Source organism: Balaenoptera ricei, chromosome 8 (genome assembly GCF_028023285.1).
Source record: "Balaenoptera ricei isolate mBalRic1 chromosome 8, mBalRic1.hap2, whole genome shotgun sequence".
NCBI lineage: Eukaryota > Metazoa > Chordata > Mammalia > Artiodactyla > Balaenopteridae > Balaenoptera > Balaenoptera ricei.
This window is the reverse complement of record NC_082646.1, coordinates 68,099,163-68,112,255: the sequence shown is the minus strand read 5'-3', so window position 1 is coordinate 68,112,255 and position 13,093 is coordinate 68,099,163. Positions and strand designations below refer to the sequence as shown.

Genomic DNA, 13,093 nt, shown 5'->3' with positions numbered 1-13,093 from the left:
TAAAAAATACTGAAAAACAATATAATTTAAGTTCAAAGGGGTGATCATTGTTTTAAGGTTGATTCAGGAAAAGGATAGATATCTGATTCATTTAAAATCTAAAGTCATGTAACATGTTAAAAGTTTAAGGGGGCACACTAAAGATTACAACTAAAATATATAAATTCCAAACCAATCTGGGGGGAGGGAAGGTTAGAAAAACTTCAATTAATGAAGCAAATATAAACTACAAAATGAGATGGTAGAAATATATCAATCATAAGAAATATAAACAACTTAGACTTGTTGGTTAATAGAAAACCTCAGATTAGATTAAGAAAAAGTGTTAGTTATGTGCTTTTCAAGAGAAACACCTAAAATACATGAATATGAGGAATAGACAGCTATACAGACTAGATGGTATTGGTCAAACTGAATCAAACTGAACTGAGCTGTCAAAAACCTTTCTCTACACATACTGGTGTTTTCTAGTGGTAGTATTATCCAGGTGTGGTGCTAAATATTTTACATGAATTTTATCACTTAATATATGTACTAAGGAGAAGAAAATCCAGGGGTGCTAGTTTCTTTTGTTCTGAATTATTTTGCAGTTGACATATTGAAATTACTGTTGTCAACAAGTTTCCATTTTTTATTGACACCACACTTTCCTTGTTCATAATTTCCGTGACTGTACATTCCTTGAATGAGCAAGAAATGACCCAAAAAGCCCTGGTATTGCTACGAGGAATCTTCACATACTCTCCACGGCATAACCCAGAGACCGTGTGGTGGTGTGAGGTGGAAACCAGAGGTGCAAGACTAGGGATTCTCATAGTGGCCAGAGGAGTTAGGATGAAGCCTCTGTCCCAAAAAAACCCCACCCTGCAGATGATTGTCTCAAAAGGTCAAGTGTCAAATTCAGTGACGTCTGCACCCAGGCCCTTGGGACATCCCTTGAGGGTCAGTTCTGGCCCGTAGATACCTTGGCTTAGTTTCTGCTATCTGCTTCCTGCTGGAGCCTACTCTGAAAACTAACCTGTGTTCTTCTCTGTTCCCTCCTGCTGCAGAAGATGGGGTCCCTCGCACAGCGCGGTCCATGTCCCTCTCGCTGGGAAAGGTATGCATGTTCAAGGAATACTGGGGAAAGAAAGACAGAAGTTTCCACAGTCAGCCAGGAAATCAGTCATTCTTGGATCCACAGGTGCAAAAGAACCTCTGGACAGAGTCTCTCATTCAGCTTCCGAACCTTGCTAGCTCATCCTCCAACCTTCCCTTGCTCGTGGCTTCCAGGACTGCACCATCTCTTTAATGAACAAGAAATGATGCACAGACTTTGGTATTGCCATAGATCATTTTCATACACTATCCAGGGTTTCATACACTGGCCAATGACCGGGCGTCATTTCTGATCCATCTCTTCAGGATCTGATAAATTAAAATCAGAACATGTTGAGAAATCACTCATCACTAATAAAAAAAATTTGTTAATTTTGGCCACTCTCTCTACACCAACCCCCAGCACCATCACTACCCTAAAACCAGGATAGCCAGTGAACACAGCATTAGGAATTAGAAGGCATTTCCCAGGCCTTTCTGAACTTTGGGTGCTGCCCCCTCCATGACACTGGGCCTGATCACTTCTCTTCCCACAGAACATGCCCCGCCGGAGGGTCAGCGTTGCCGTGGTGCCCAAGTTTAATATCCTGAACCTGCCTGGCCAGTCACCCAGCTCATCCCCCATCCCCTCCTTACCAGCCCTGGTGAGTATGATAATGCTTGCCTCCTGGGCCCCAGGCTCACAACTATGGGGGTGACCTGGATGGGGTAGGGTCAACAAGGAGAGGAAATTCCCAGCACAGATTCTGGGCTATGGGTTCAGAAGCCTCAGTATAGACCAGGCCCCAGGTCTTGTACTGCCCTGAGAAGACTCAGTGTCCTTGAGCAAAGTGCTGGCAGCTCAGAGAGTGTTCCTTGCAAAGTGTATCTCTTTTCATGCTTCACTCTGCAGTGGGTTTAAGCAGCTGAAGATTGCATTATGGAGTACTTGGTAAGCTGAGCTTTGAGCCCTAGGCCCTCTGATTCCAGAGCCTGAGTTCTTAAACCCAATGTTACCCTGCTTTGATTCATTACAGCATTGTTTACAACATTGAAAAGTTGGAAATAACCAGAATTCCCATTAATAAGAGATTGGTTCAATAAATTATGAAAAGCCCAATAAGGGGTTTCTATGCAGCTGCTAAATATATGATTAAAATATAAAATTTTATTTATCGACATGAAAAAAGTCTATAATTCATTATTAACAAAAAGCAAAACCCCAGTATATACAGCGCAACTCTGTTTTGTAGTTTAAGAAAGAGTTTTTCTATGTGTAAACAGAAAATTCTGAAAGAATGTAAGTAAAACTACTAATAATGGTTATCTCTGGGCAATGGTAAAATCACAGGTGATTTTAATTTTCTTGATGCCTCTTTATATTTCTAGAGTAAGAATGTATTACTTATCATCAGAAAAAAAGATCCACTTCAATTTTTTTTAAAACAAAGACTATTCCTATAAACAAATATTTTCTAGATCCCAGAACTTTGTGAATCTGGTTAATCCTACCTAAAACTCTTTAATTATTTCTCCAATTGTTTCTATATGCCCTGTCCCTGACCAGCACTATTCTATAAGGAACCAATCTGACTGTGTAAGCAATAAAGTGGATTCAAGCTCTACCATAGTACTAATAGGTAGCAATAACTCTTAAACTTCTTTCACCTCTTCCTGCCTTGAGCATTTCAATCATCTATGAAATCAGCATAAACTCCCAAGTGACTCACTAAAATAAAGCAATCTGAAAAAAATTTTTTTGAAAAGGAGCTTCAGGAGAGCTAGTTAGTGGATTTAAAAGGGACTATTTCCCATTCTATACTAAATGTATAATGTGGCTTCCAAATATATATATTCCTTTAGACTAGGGGTTAGCAATCAGGGTTATCCATTAAAATCACATAGGGTGAAAAAAAAAAAAAAAAATCACATAGGGTACTTCTAAAACATTCAGTGCCTAGGCCCCAACCCAAGATTGTGGATTGGATTGGTACTTTAAGAAAATATCCCCCAGGCGATTTTAACATTCAGGCAGAGTTGAAAGCCATTGCTTAAACCAAATCCATTGCAGCGAAACAACGTGGTGTTCCTGGGGAATTTATTATAAAGAAATTTCTGATGCCTTGAGCTTTTAGTAATGGCAGGTATCTCCTGAGAGTTGTGCTTGGAACTGTATCTCAAGGGCAGTGATGGGCTTGTGTGAATCCATCCCAGGGGCCTTGGGACCTGCATTTGGTAGGAGCCTCCCTGGTATTTAGTCCAAGTCAGTAAACAGGGAATAGAGAGAAACCGATGGCTCCCCTCCAGAATGGAGGCTCAAGATGTAAACTCTTTTCCTCACTCAAGGACACTTGGAAGAGGAGAAGGAAAAAGTGCACATTGCCTGTGCCCCAGAGGGAAAGAACACCCAGGAAAGGAGGGCAGAGAAGGCCTGAGGAAGGGCCAGTGCCTGGGCTCAGATGCAGATTGGAAAGCTTGGGGAGGGGGAAGGGGAAAGAGGAGCAGCGGAAACCCCTCCCCGGCATCATCGGAGACTTGTCGGCCCTGGCTTCTTCCTTCCTAGCTGATCCTCGATTCTCTGTCTCCTGTTTTCCATTCAGTCAGAATCACCCAATGGGAAAGGCAACCCACCTGTCACCTCAGCACTGCCTGCACTTTTGGAAAAGTAAGTATGTCCCTTTTCCTCTTAACTTTGGGGATCTCTGAGGAAAATTTCCCCAACTCACCTTTCCCCCCGACCTCACTCCCAAAATGCGATGGAAAGCAAATTAGGTTCTAGGGGAAATGAATGGGACTCTGAGACCCACAAAGGTTTCAGACCCAGTTTGCAAAATTCCTGGACCAGGAAGATGCTGCAGCTGAGTCCAAGTGTGCCTCAATCCCAGAAGAGCCCAGAGGGGACAGAAGCCTTCTTTATTCAATGGGATCCTTTGGGCTACAGATACAAGGAAGCCCCAACTCAAAGGGGTTTAAATAGTAGGTCCACAGATGAGGCTTTTCCAGATGTGGCACAGCAAGGCCCCAGCTCAACCTCTACAATTTCCTTTTCTCTGCCCAGTTTGTATGTTGACTTCATCAGCAGGTTTGTGGCAAATGGCTACTAGTTCCAGGTATTTCATCCAGACATGACAACATCTAGAGGAAGAAAGGGACCATCTCTTTCCATGTTTCTTTCTTAGGAATGAACTCAGAAATCTTTTTTCAGTCTTCCTTCTTATCTTGTTAGCAAATTTGGAACACACTCCCTTTCTAAACCAATCACAGGCTTTAGGAATGAGATTGTCATCATGGGCTTAAACTATGCCCTAGAGATGGGAAGAGCGCGTCAGCTTCCCATTGACCAAAATGGCTCCATGAAGAAGAGTAAATTCATGAGCAAAATCACGTTGCTTTTAGGAAGTAAGAGGGAGAGTGAGTATTGGATTCGCAACAGTGTCTGCTACGCCTAACTTTTCTAGGCACCTATGCAATTTGCAGGTCTTTTTATCCTCAGCCAAAGCAAGGCAGGCTATTTCTACATACTCAGAGGAACTTACAGCTTGCTTTTCCAGTTCTTTCATTTGCTTGCTGGAAAACATCTGGATCACAGCTGCCACCTCTCAGAACTTTCCCCGTGTGTCTTTCCTCATTTGGTAAAACGTACACCTCTATTCTTCCTTCTTCCTTGCCTTGAGACAGCTTTAGTCCTTCATTTTTAATTGATGTTAGAATAGTTTTGCTTGACCTGGAAAGGAATGTCTGTGTTGGGCCCCTTTTTTAGTACAAACTCCCAGCTCCCCACCCCCAGACTCAGCCTGTTTTCCTCACCTCTCAGAATATGCAACCACCAACCTATCGTTCAGTGACTCTCCCCCCCATTAATCTTGACGTTTGCGAGGCAATTCCTCACTTTGCCACCTCACCTCGAGAAAGCTAACAAGTTCTTCATGTTGTGTAGGGTGCTTTTGTTTGTTTCTTTGTTTCCTTGTTTTCTTGATCACTACAGGGACATTGTAAAAGGGTGACAAACTAATAACCACGTGGAAGTAACTGAGGCTACAGAATCTTACCAAGTCCCTAAAGTCATAGTGTCTAGTCCATGGTCTCTGAGTTTCTCCAGAAATGGTCATCTGATGCCCTGAGTGAGAAGCACACTGAAATTCTCCCTTCCAGTCCTGCCTTTGGATGCACCAACCCCTTCTTCCCAACAAGGCTCCATTCCTACCTGTCGACCTGCAGAGCAAGTCAAGGCAGAAAATCTATGTCCCCTCTCTCCCCAGCAGACTCTCATGATGGGGCAGGACCTGGACTCTGTAGAATGAATGCTCAGGCCTGCTGAGAGCTTCCATCTGAGGCAGTGGAGGTCATCAAGAACCTGAACTATCCTTGGTAGGAGCAAGTGAGGTGCAAAACTGGGGACAGCTGACAGCAGCCCTGAATCAGGAGTGGCAACGAATGAGGATCAATGGTGGCAGCACCATTCCAGGGATTTAGAACCAGGAGAGATAGGGACAGAGTGAAGATTGAGACAAGTCAAGCAAGAAGCTGTCTGCTGCTCATTCTTTTTTTTTTTTTTTTAAATTTTTATTTATTTATTTATTTTTAATTTATGGCTATGTTGGGTCTTCGTTTCTGCGCGAGGGCTTTCTCTAGTTGTGGCAAGTGGGGGCCACTCCTCATTGCTGTGCGCGGGCCTCCCACTATCGCGGCCTCTCTTGTTGCGGAGCACAGGCTCCAGACGCGCAGGCTCAGTAGTTGTGGTTCACGGGCCCAGCTGCTCCGCGGCATGTGGGATCCTCCCAGACCAGGGCTCGAACCCGTGTCCCCTGCACTAGCAGGCAGATTCCCAACCACTGCGCCACCAGGGAAGCCCTGCTGCTCATTCTTATGGGCTATTCAGAGAGACCACCATGATACATTACCCATGCTGTAGTTGACTTTCCTGTTGGGAATACACCCAGCCTATAAAGATGGCTGCAAAAAGGGGAGGGGATGTTCAAAGGAGGAGGGATTCAGACTAACAACAGCTTCCCCCTCTGGATTTCTAAAAGATGCTAAGTAATTTTCATCTAAATTTATGGAACTGGAAATATCGATTGCCAAGAGGCTGACAATGAGACAATCTGTGCATGAAAATGAATTCGTATCTTCCATTCTAACAGAAATACAGTTGATCCTAGCCACATTTACCATACCGTTAAAGAGAAATAATGCATTATGTGTTAATATGCATTGCTTTCTAAATTGCTGTATTTAAATGATCTCACATTTCCCTAAGCATACAGTGACTAAGCAGGTAGGGAATTGGCTAAGTACATGAAAGATGATGAGAAGATCATACTGCCTGTGGATACTTCACAAGCAAATACCTAACTGCAGACTGCACTCCCAACATAACTTGAGAGAATTCTTAACCTTGTTCTTGCAGGTCACTTCATAATAACCTGTTCTTCACCTCAACAAGGGTCTAGGAACCTGTAGATTTAGAGAAAAATATAGAGAGTGATATTTAAAATTAGTATTAAAGATTAAAATAGAACAAGTTTCAAGAACAGTTTCATAAGTAGAAAAAGCTATTTATTCATGATCTTTCATTTTTCATTCCTTCAACAATTAATAACCAAGAGCCAGGCACCTAGAATGCACTCAAGGAGCTCATGGTATAATGGGAAAGACAGATGGGGAACAGCCTATTGTAATACAATGTGATGGGTGATATCAGAAGGAAGTACAGGTTACCAAGGGAATAAGACACAAGAAAATGAACACTCAACCCAGTTTTGGTATGGGGGGTGAGGGGACGGAGGCTTAGAAAATGTTTCCTCTAGGAATTTACTTTAAAAGTGAAATATGGGGCTTCCCTGGTGGCGCAGTGGTTGAGAATCTGCCTGCCAATGCAGGGGACACGGGTTCGAGCCCTGGTCTGGGAAGATCCCACATGCCGCGGAGCAACTGGGCCCGTGAGCCACAGTTACTGAGCTTGCGCGTCTGGAGCTTGTGCTCCACAGCAAGAGAGGCCACGACAGTGAGAGGCCCACGCACCGCGATGAAGAGTGGCCCCCGCCTGCCACAACTAGAGAAAGCCCTCACACAGAAACGAAGACCCAACACAGCCAAAAATAAATAAATAAATTAATTAATTAAAAAAAAAAAAAAGTGAAACATGAAGGTTATATAGTTAACCAGGTGAATAGGAGGTTAACAACATTCCATGCTCTAAGGCAAGAAAGTATGGAGTAGTCAAGGAACACTACTGATGATTTATCACATGCTTACAATACTTATTATTTATTACATGCTTACTTTTTGCCAAATGATGTTCTAATTGCTTTACATTAATGATCTCATTTAATCCTTACAATAATACCATGAGGCAGGTATATTACTAATATCTTTATTTTATAGATGAGGAAACTGAAACTCAGTGAAATCATCACTTGCCTGAAGTTACACAGCTAGTAGATAGCAGAATTCTTGTGCTTAACCTCTTAATAGACCCTCAACTGGAAGAACAGAAAGAAGTTCAGTGTGACTGGTGAGAAGAGAGGGGATTTAAGAGCAATTTTTGCAAAAGCTCCTGTGAGCTATTGTGAAAGAACCTGGTGACTGCCTGGCTGTGGAGTGGAGGGCAGAGTGGGTGGGAGCAGAGGGTGTACACAGAGCCATTCACTGAGGGATCAACACCATCGTAGACGTGGATGGTGCACAGGGCTGGTTTCATAAGGGGGGCCATTATACTGCTATATCACAGAGCAACTTTTCACTATAATCTGTAAAATAACCATTTGGTACACTTTTGGAGCCCTCAAGATAAATTGCTTAAAGGTTTTATATGACATTAAATATATACAGTAAACAACTCCCCTTTGCTGATAGTATTCTGGAATGGATTAGCCCTCAATCAACTAGTAGTGGACCCCAGAAACCTGGGATTGAGTAACAGAGATTAAGGAAGCTATTGTAGCTCAGGTCCCCCCAGGCTGGGCTTGTCTGAGGGAGCTTTGGCAGTGGGGGTGGCTTAGAGACCTAGATGAGCCCGAGAAGGTAAGATCTGTCCATTGGAAAGGATTGGAGTCACTTTCAAATATTGTTAACCATGTGGAAAAAATAGACTCTACTATATTTGCAGGTCACACAACACATTTTGATTAAACAACCCCTCATGTTACTGAGAGCTGAGCACAATGACAAACGTTTTTGACCCAGTGGACATGAGAGAACAATGAGCCTCATTCTAATTAATCATCCCCAAAAGAAAGCATGCAAGAGTATGGGCTAGGAATAGATGCCAAGATCCATGAGTGTCTGGCCCAGAAGTCCTTAGGTGGGCACAAGCTGTACTCAGCTCCATGTTTATAGGCATGCATAGGGATTCCTTCAGCTCAACCCAAGCACTGAGTTCTCAGGAAATAGTCATTTACATAGAGGACCTGCCCATTTTGTAAGATTAACGGGCAGGGATGAGATGAGCCACGGTGAAGTCAATACAACTCAGCAAACAATTAAAGTCACTTATTATGTGCCAAGCACCATTCAAACTGAAACACAGTCTGTCTCCCTGCAATCACAGTCATATGGAGAGTCTTTAAAATGCATAGGGAGAAAATTGCAGATAGTTGGAGAAGATATTTAAGAAACTATAAGCTCAGTCTAAGGGTCAGGAAATAATAGTAAACATTTTACACTCTACCATATTTCATAAAATAATTGCTTTCCCTACCCTTGGCTGTAGCTGTGTTTTTCTGCTCTTGTTCCAGTCGTTAGGACAAATAGGAAACTGCACATTAGGCAAAGATCGCATGGAAGGGAGTGGATAATGTAATTTTAAAAAGGAGAAATGTTATGAATAGCTGATATTTTTAGAGCGTTATCTTTCTTGTTCACAATGGGTTTTGGTTTCCAGCCTGATGAAATGTAAATTTTACAAGGTCTGAGGGAAACTAAGACATGTGAAACTGATGCCAAGAATGAGGAGACTCACTCATAAAGCCTGTCTGAGAGGTCGGGGAGGGTGGCAGCTGTGATCTTTCAGAGTCCTGGCTGAAAAGCTCCGCTCGCTGTTCTGTCTTGTTCAAGGGCTCCTCCATGACAAGACTCCCACTGGGATTCCAGACACCTAGGTGAGCTGCAGGATTTATAGAGAAGGCATGACCATCAGGATATTTCCTTTAAACTCATGATTTCATACCTCAAATGGGCTCCCAGCTCCATCAGCCATACTACTATGATCTTCTAGCACGTTTGTCCCCCCACCTCCACCCCATGATTCTTACACCTTCTCTTCCCTCCTCAAGCCTTCCTAGACCTCCCTACCTCTCACTTTTAGCAGATGACCTTGTCTTCCATTTTATAGAGAAAATTTAAGCTATCAGATAGGAGGATCCCTCTCATCTTCCTTTGCCAAACTCCCAGCCCACCATCTTCATTTCCTTCCTCCCTTTGTTATGACCAAGGAGAAGTTTCTCCACCTTTCTAAGGTATGTCCCTACTCTCTTTTTTCGAAGAATTTATTCCTTTGGTCCTCCCTTTTCTCTCATCCCCTCTACTGGATCATTTCTATCCACATTCAAATGTGCTTTCATCCCTTGACCCACTTTTTCAGCTACGTGTTCCCCTGAAACAGTCTTCTATTCCCTGTCCTTGTCAAATTCCTGTCTACGTCTTCCCCCTCCTCACCTCCCATTCTTCCCTCACCCCATTCCAATCTGTCTTTACTCCTACCGTGTAACCAAAGTTCCTCTTGACCTCCATGTTATCCAATCCAGTAGTTGCCTTTTCTGTACTCATCTGACTCGGGCTCTCAAAAGTGTGTGTGACACACTTAATGCTCCCTCCTTGACACGCTCTCCTTTTGTTATCAAATGGGGGTCCCACTGCGCGCTGCTTACAAAATCACTACTCACAAATGGTAGAAAGGAAAGGTGCCTTTAATCAGAATGCTGGCAATCTGGGGAGATGGTGGACTCAGTGTCCCCAAAACCACCTCCAAAGATTCTGCTCAGCCATGAAACTTTTAAAGGGAAGGAGGGAAGTAATCTCAGTTAATCATTGGGATGGGGGTCAGAGTGGTCACCATCCCCCGACTGTATGCAGGCTCGTTCACTCTAGATGTTATCTTGTTCATACAGTTTGGTCACACGGTTTGTTTGGGAGATTACTGAAGGGGAAGTTAGGGAAGAGATCTGGTCATCTGTTAAGTACTTATTCTTCATTTCTACCTCTTTGATCTACGGAAAGAACCAACAAGTTAGGCAAGGTATCGTGTAATTAAAAGATTTGAAAGGTGTGCTTGAGCTGGAGATGAGTAGAGCATGGGGGTGCCTGGCTTAAAAGGGGTAAGAGACCTGTACTCAGAAAACTATAAGTTACTGATGAAAGAAATCAAAGACGACACAAACAGATGGAGAGATATACCATGTTCTTGGATCGGAAGAATCAATATTGTGAAAATGACTATACTACCCAAAGCAATCTACAGATTCAATGCGATCCCTATCAAATTACCAAGGATATTTTTCACAGAATTAGAACAAAAAATTTTACCTTTTGTATGGAAACACAAAAGACCCCGAATAGTGAAAACAATCTTGAGAAAGAAAAATGAAGCTGGAGGAATCAGGTTCCCTGACTTCAGACTATACTACAAAGCTACAGTAATCAAGACAATATGGTACTGGCACAAAAACAGAAATATAGATCAATGGAACAGGATAGAAAGTCCAGAGATAAACCCATGCACCTATGGTCACCTAATCAATGACAAAGGAGGCAACAATAAACAATGGAGAAAAGACAGTCTCTTCAATAAGTGGCACTGGGAAAACTGGACAGCTACATGTAAAAGAATGAAATTAGAACACTCCCTAACACCATACACAAAAATAAACTCAAAATGGATTAAAGACCTAAATGTAAGGCTGGACACTATAAAACTCTTAGAGGAAAACATAGGCAAAACACTCTTTGACATAAATCGCAACAAGATCTTTTTTGACCCACCTCCTAGAGTAATGAAAATAAAAATAAACAAATGGGACCTAATGAAACTTAAAAGCTTTTGCACAGCAAAGGAAACCACAAACAAGATGAAAAGACAATCCTCAGAATGGGAGAAAATATTTGCAAAGGAAGCAACTGGCAAGGGATTAATCTCCAAAATATACCAGCAGCTCATGCAGCTCAATATCAAAAAACAAACAACCCAACCAAAAAATGTGCAGAAGACCTAAATAGACATTTCCCCAAAGAAGACACACAGATGGCCAAGAGGCACATGAAAAGATGCTCAGCATCACTAATTATTAGAGAAATGCAAATCAAAACTACAATGAGGTATCACCTCAGACCAGTCAGGATGGCCATCATCAAAAAGTGTACAAACAATAAATGCTGGAGAGGATGTGAAGAAAAGGGAACCCTCCTACATTCTAGGTGAGAATGTAAATTGATACAGCCACTATGGAGAACAGTATGGAGGTGCCTTAAAAAACTAAAAATAGAACTACCATATTACCCAGGAATCCCACTCCTGGGCATATACCCAGAGAAAACCATAATTCCAAAAGATACATGCACCCCAGTGTTCATTGCAGCACTATTTGCAATAGACAGGACATGGAAACAACCTAAATGTCCATCAACAGAGGAATGGATAAAGAAGATGTGGTACATATATACAATGGAATATTACTCAGCCGTAAGAAGGAATGAAACTGTGCCATTTGCAGAGACGTGGATGGACCTAGAGACTGTCATACAGAGTGAAGTAAGTCCGAAAGAGAAAAACAAATATCATATATTAATGCACATATGTGGAATCTGGAAAAATGGTACAGATGAACCTATTTGAGAGAACAAATGTATGGACACCAAGGGGGGAAAGGGGGGGTGTGGGATGAACTGGGAGATTGGGATTGACATATATACACTACTATGTATAAAATAGATAAGTAATGAGAACCTACTGTATAGCACAAGGAACTCTACTCAGTGCTCTGTGGTGACCTAAATGGGAAGGAAATCCATAAAAGAGGGGATATATGTATACATATAGCTGATTCACTTTGCTCTACAGCGGAAACGAACACAACATTGTAAAAAATGTTATTCAAAAAAAAAAAAATCGTCACAAGGGAAAAAAAAAAGTTAGTTACAATATAGCTTTGCTAAAGTGACAAGAAAATGGGCTTCCTGCTGAGGGCGGTTTCCTGCAAAGAGCTGCTTACACTCTCTCAGCTCCCAGGACTCCATGCGCTCCGGGTTCTCCTCTTACTTCTGTGGCTGCTACTTCTCAGCTCCTGCACAGGCTCCTCCTTCTCCACCTGAGCTAAGGACAGAGATGTCTGTGGCTTGGTCCTGGGTCCTCTTCCCATCTTTCCTCATACGATGTCCCCAGACAGTCTTATCCATTCCCCTGGCTTTAAATACCATCTATATTCTGAATATCTGCAGCCTAGGGCTCTTCTCTCACTCACTTTGGTATATCCAACTACCAACTTGATGTCTCCACCTGGATACCTCACAGGCATCAAAAATCTTGTCCAGAAGTTAACCCTTACCTCATCGCTCCTCTTCAGTTCCTCAAACATCTCCACATCTTTTGTATCCCAAGGTCTTCACACATCCTGCATCCTCTACCTGGGAGGATCTTCCCTCTGCTATAGATGTGGCTGACTTCTCATCTTTCAGGTCTGTGCTTCAGTTACTCCATCTCTGAGAGGCCTTTTCTGGCCACTCAATCTAAGCAGATTCTCTCCTCATTATTTTCTGTCATTGCACAGAGTTTGTTTCTCTCATAAAAGTTATCACAATTAGTAATTAATTTCATATTTTTTTCTTTCCTTTTTTGGGCATTCTCTCCTGCTGTGCTCCATGTTGGCAAAGACCTTTTCTTTTGTTTTCTAATGTATCCCCAGCACATTACAAGGTGCCTGTGACTTAGCACTGGGTAGATATTTACATGAATGAAGCAGAAGATGGACTACAGAGATGGGATGACTCTGAACGTTTGGTCCACCTCCATCTTCCTCCTCCTAGT

The 13,093-nt window shown here is 42.5% G+C and overlaps 1 protein-coding gene across 6 annotated transcripts in view; it reads left to right on the top strand.

Annotated features, from left to right (window-relative positions):
* The window catches only part of IRAG1 (inositol 1,4,5-triphosphate receptor associated 1), a 120,369-nt gene that overhangs the window by 97,124 nt on the left and 10,152 nt on the right, over positions 1-13,093 (top strand). For 5 of the 6 annotated variants that reach the window (XM_059931127.1, XM_059931126.1, XM_059931130.1 and 2 more), the window contains 3 exons: positions 1,050-1,099; positions 1,635-1,742; positions 3,678-3,742. In XM_059931127.1, the coding sequence (XP_059787110.1) occupies positions 1,050-1,099; positions 1,635-1,742; positions 3,678-3,742 (223 nt within the window). The remainder of the gene's footprint in view (positions 1-1,049; positions 1,100-1,634; positions 1,743-3,677; positions 3,743-13,093) is intronic. The other variant, XR_009504654.1, reaches the window with a different exon arrangement.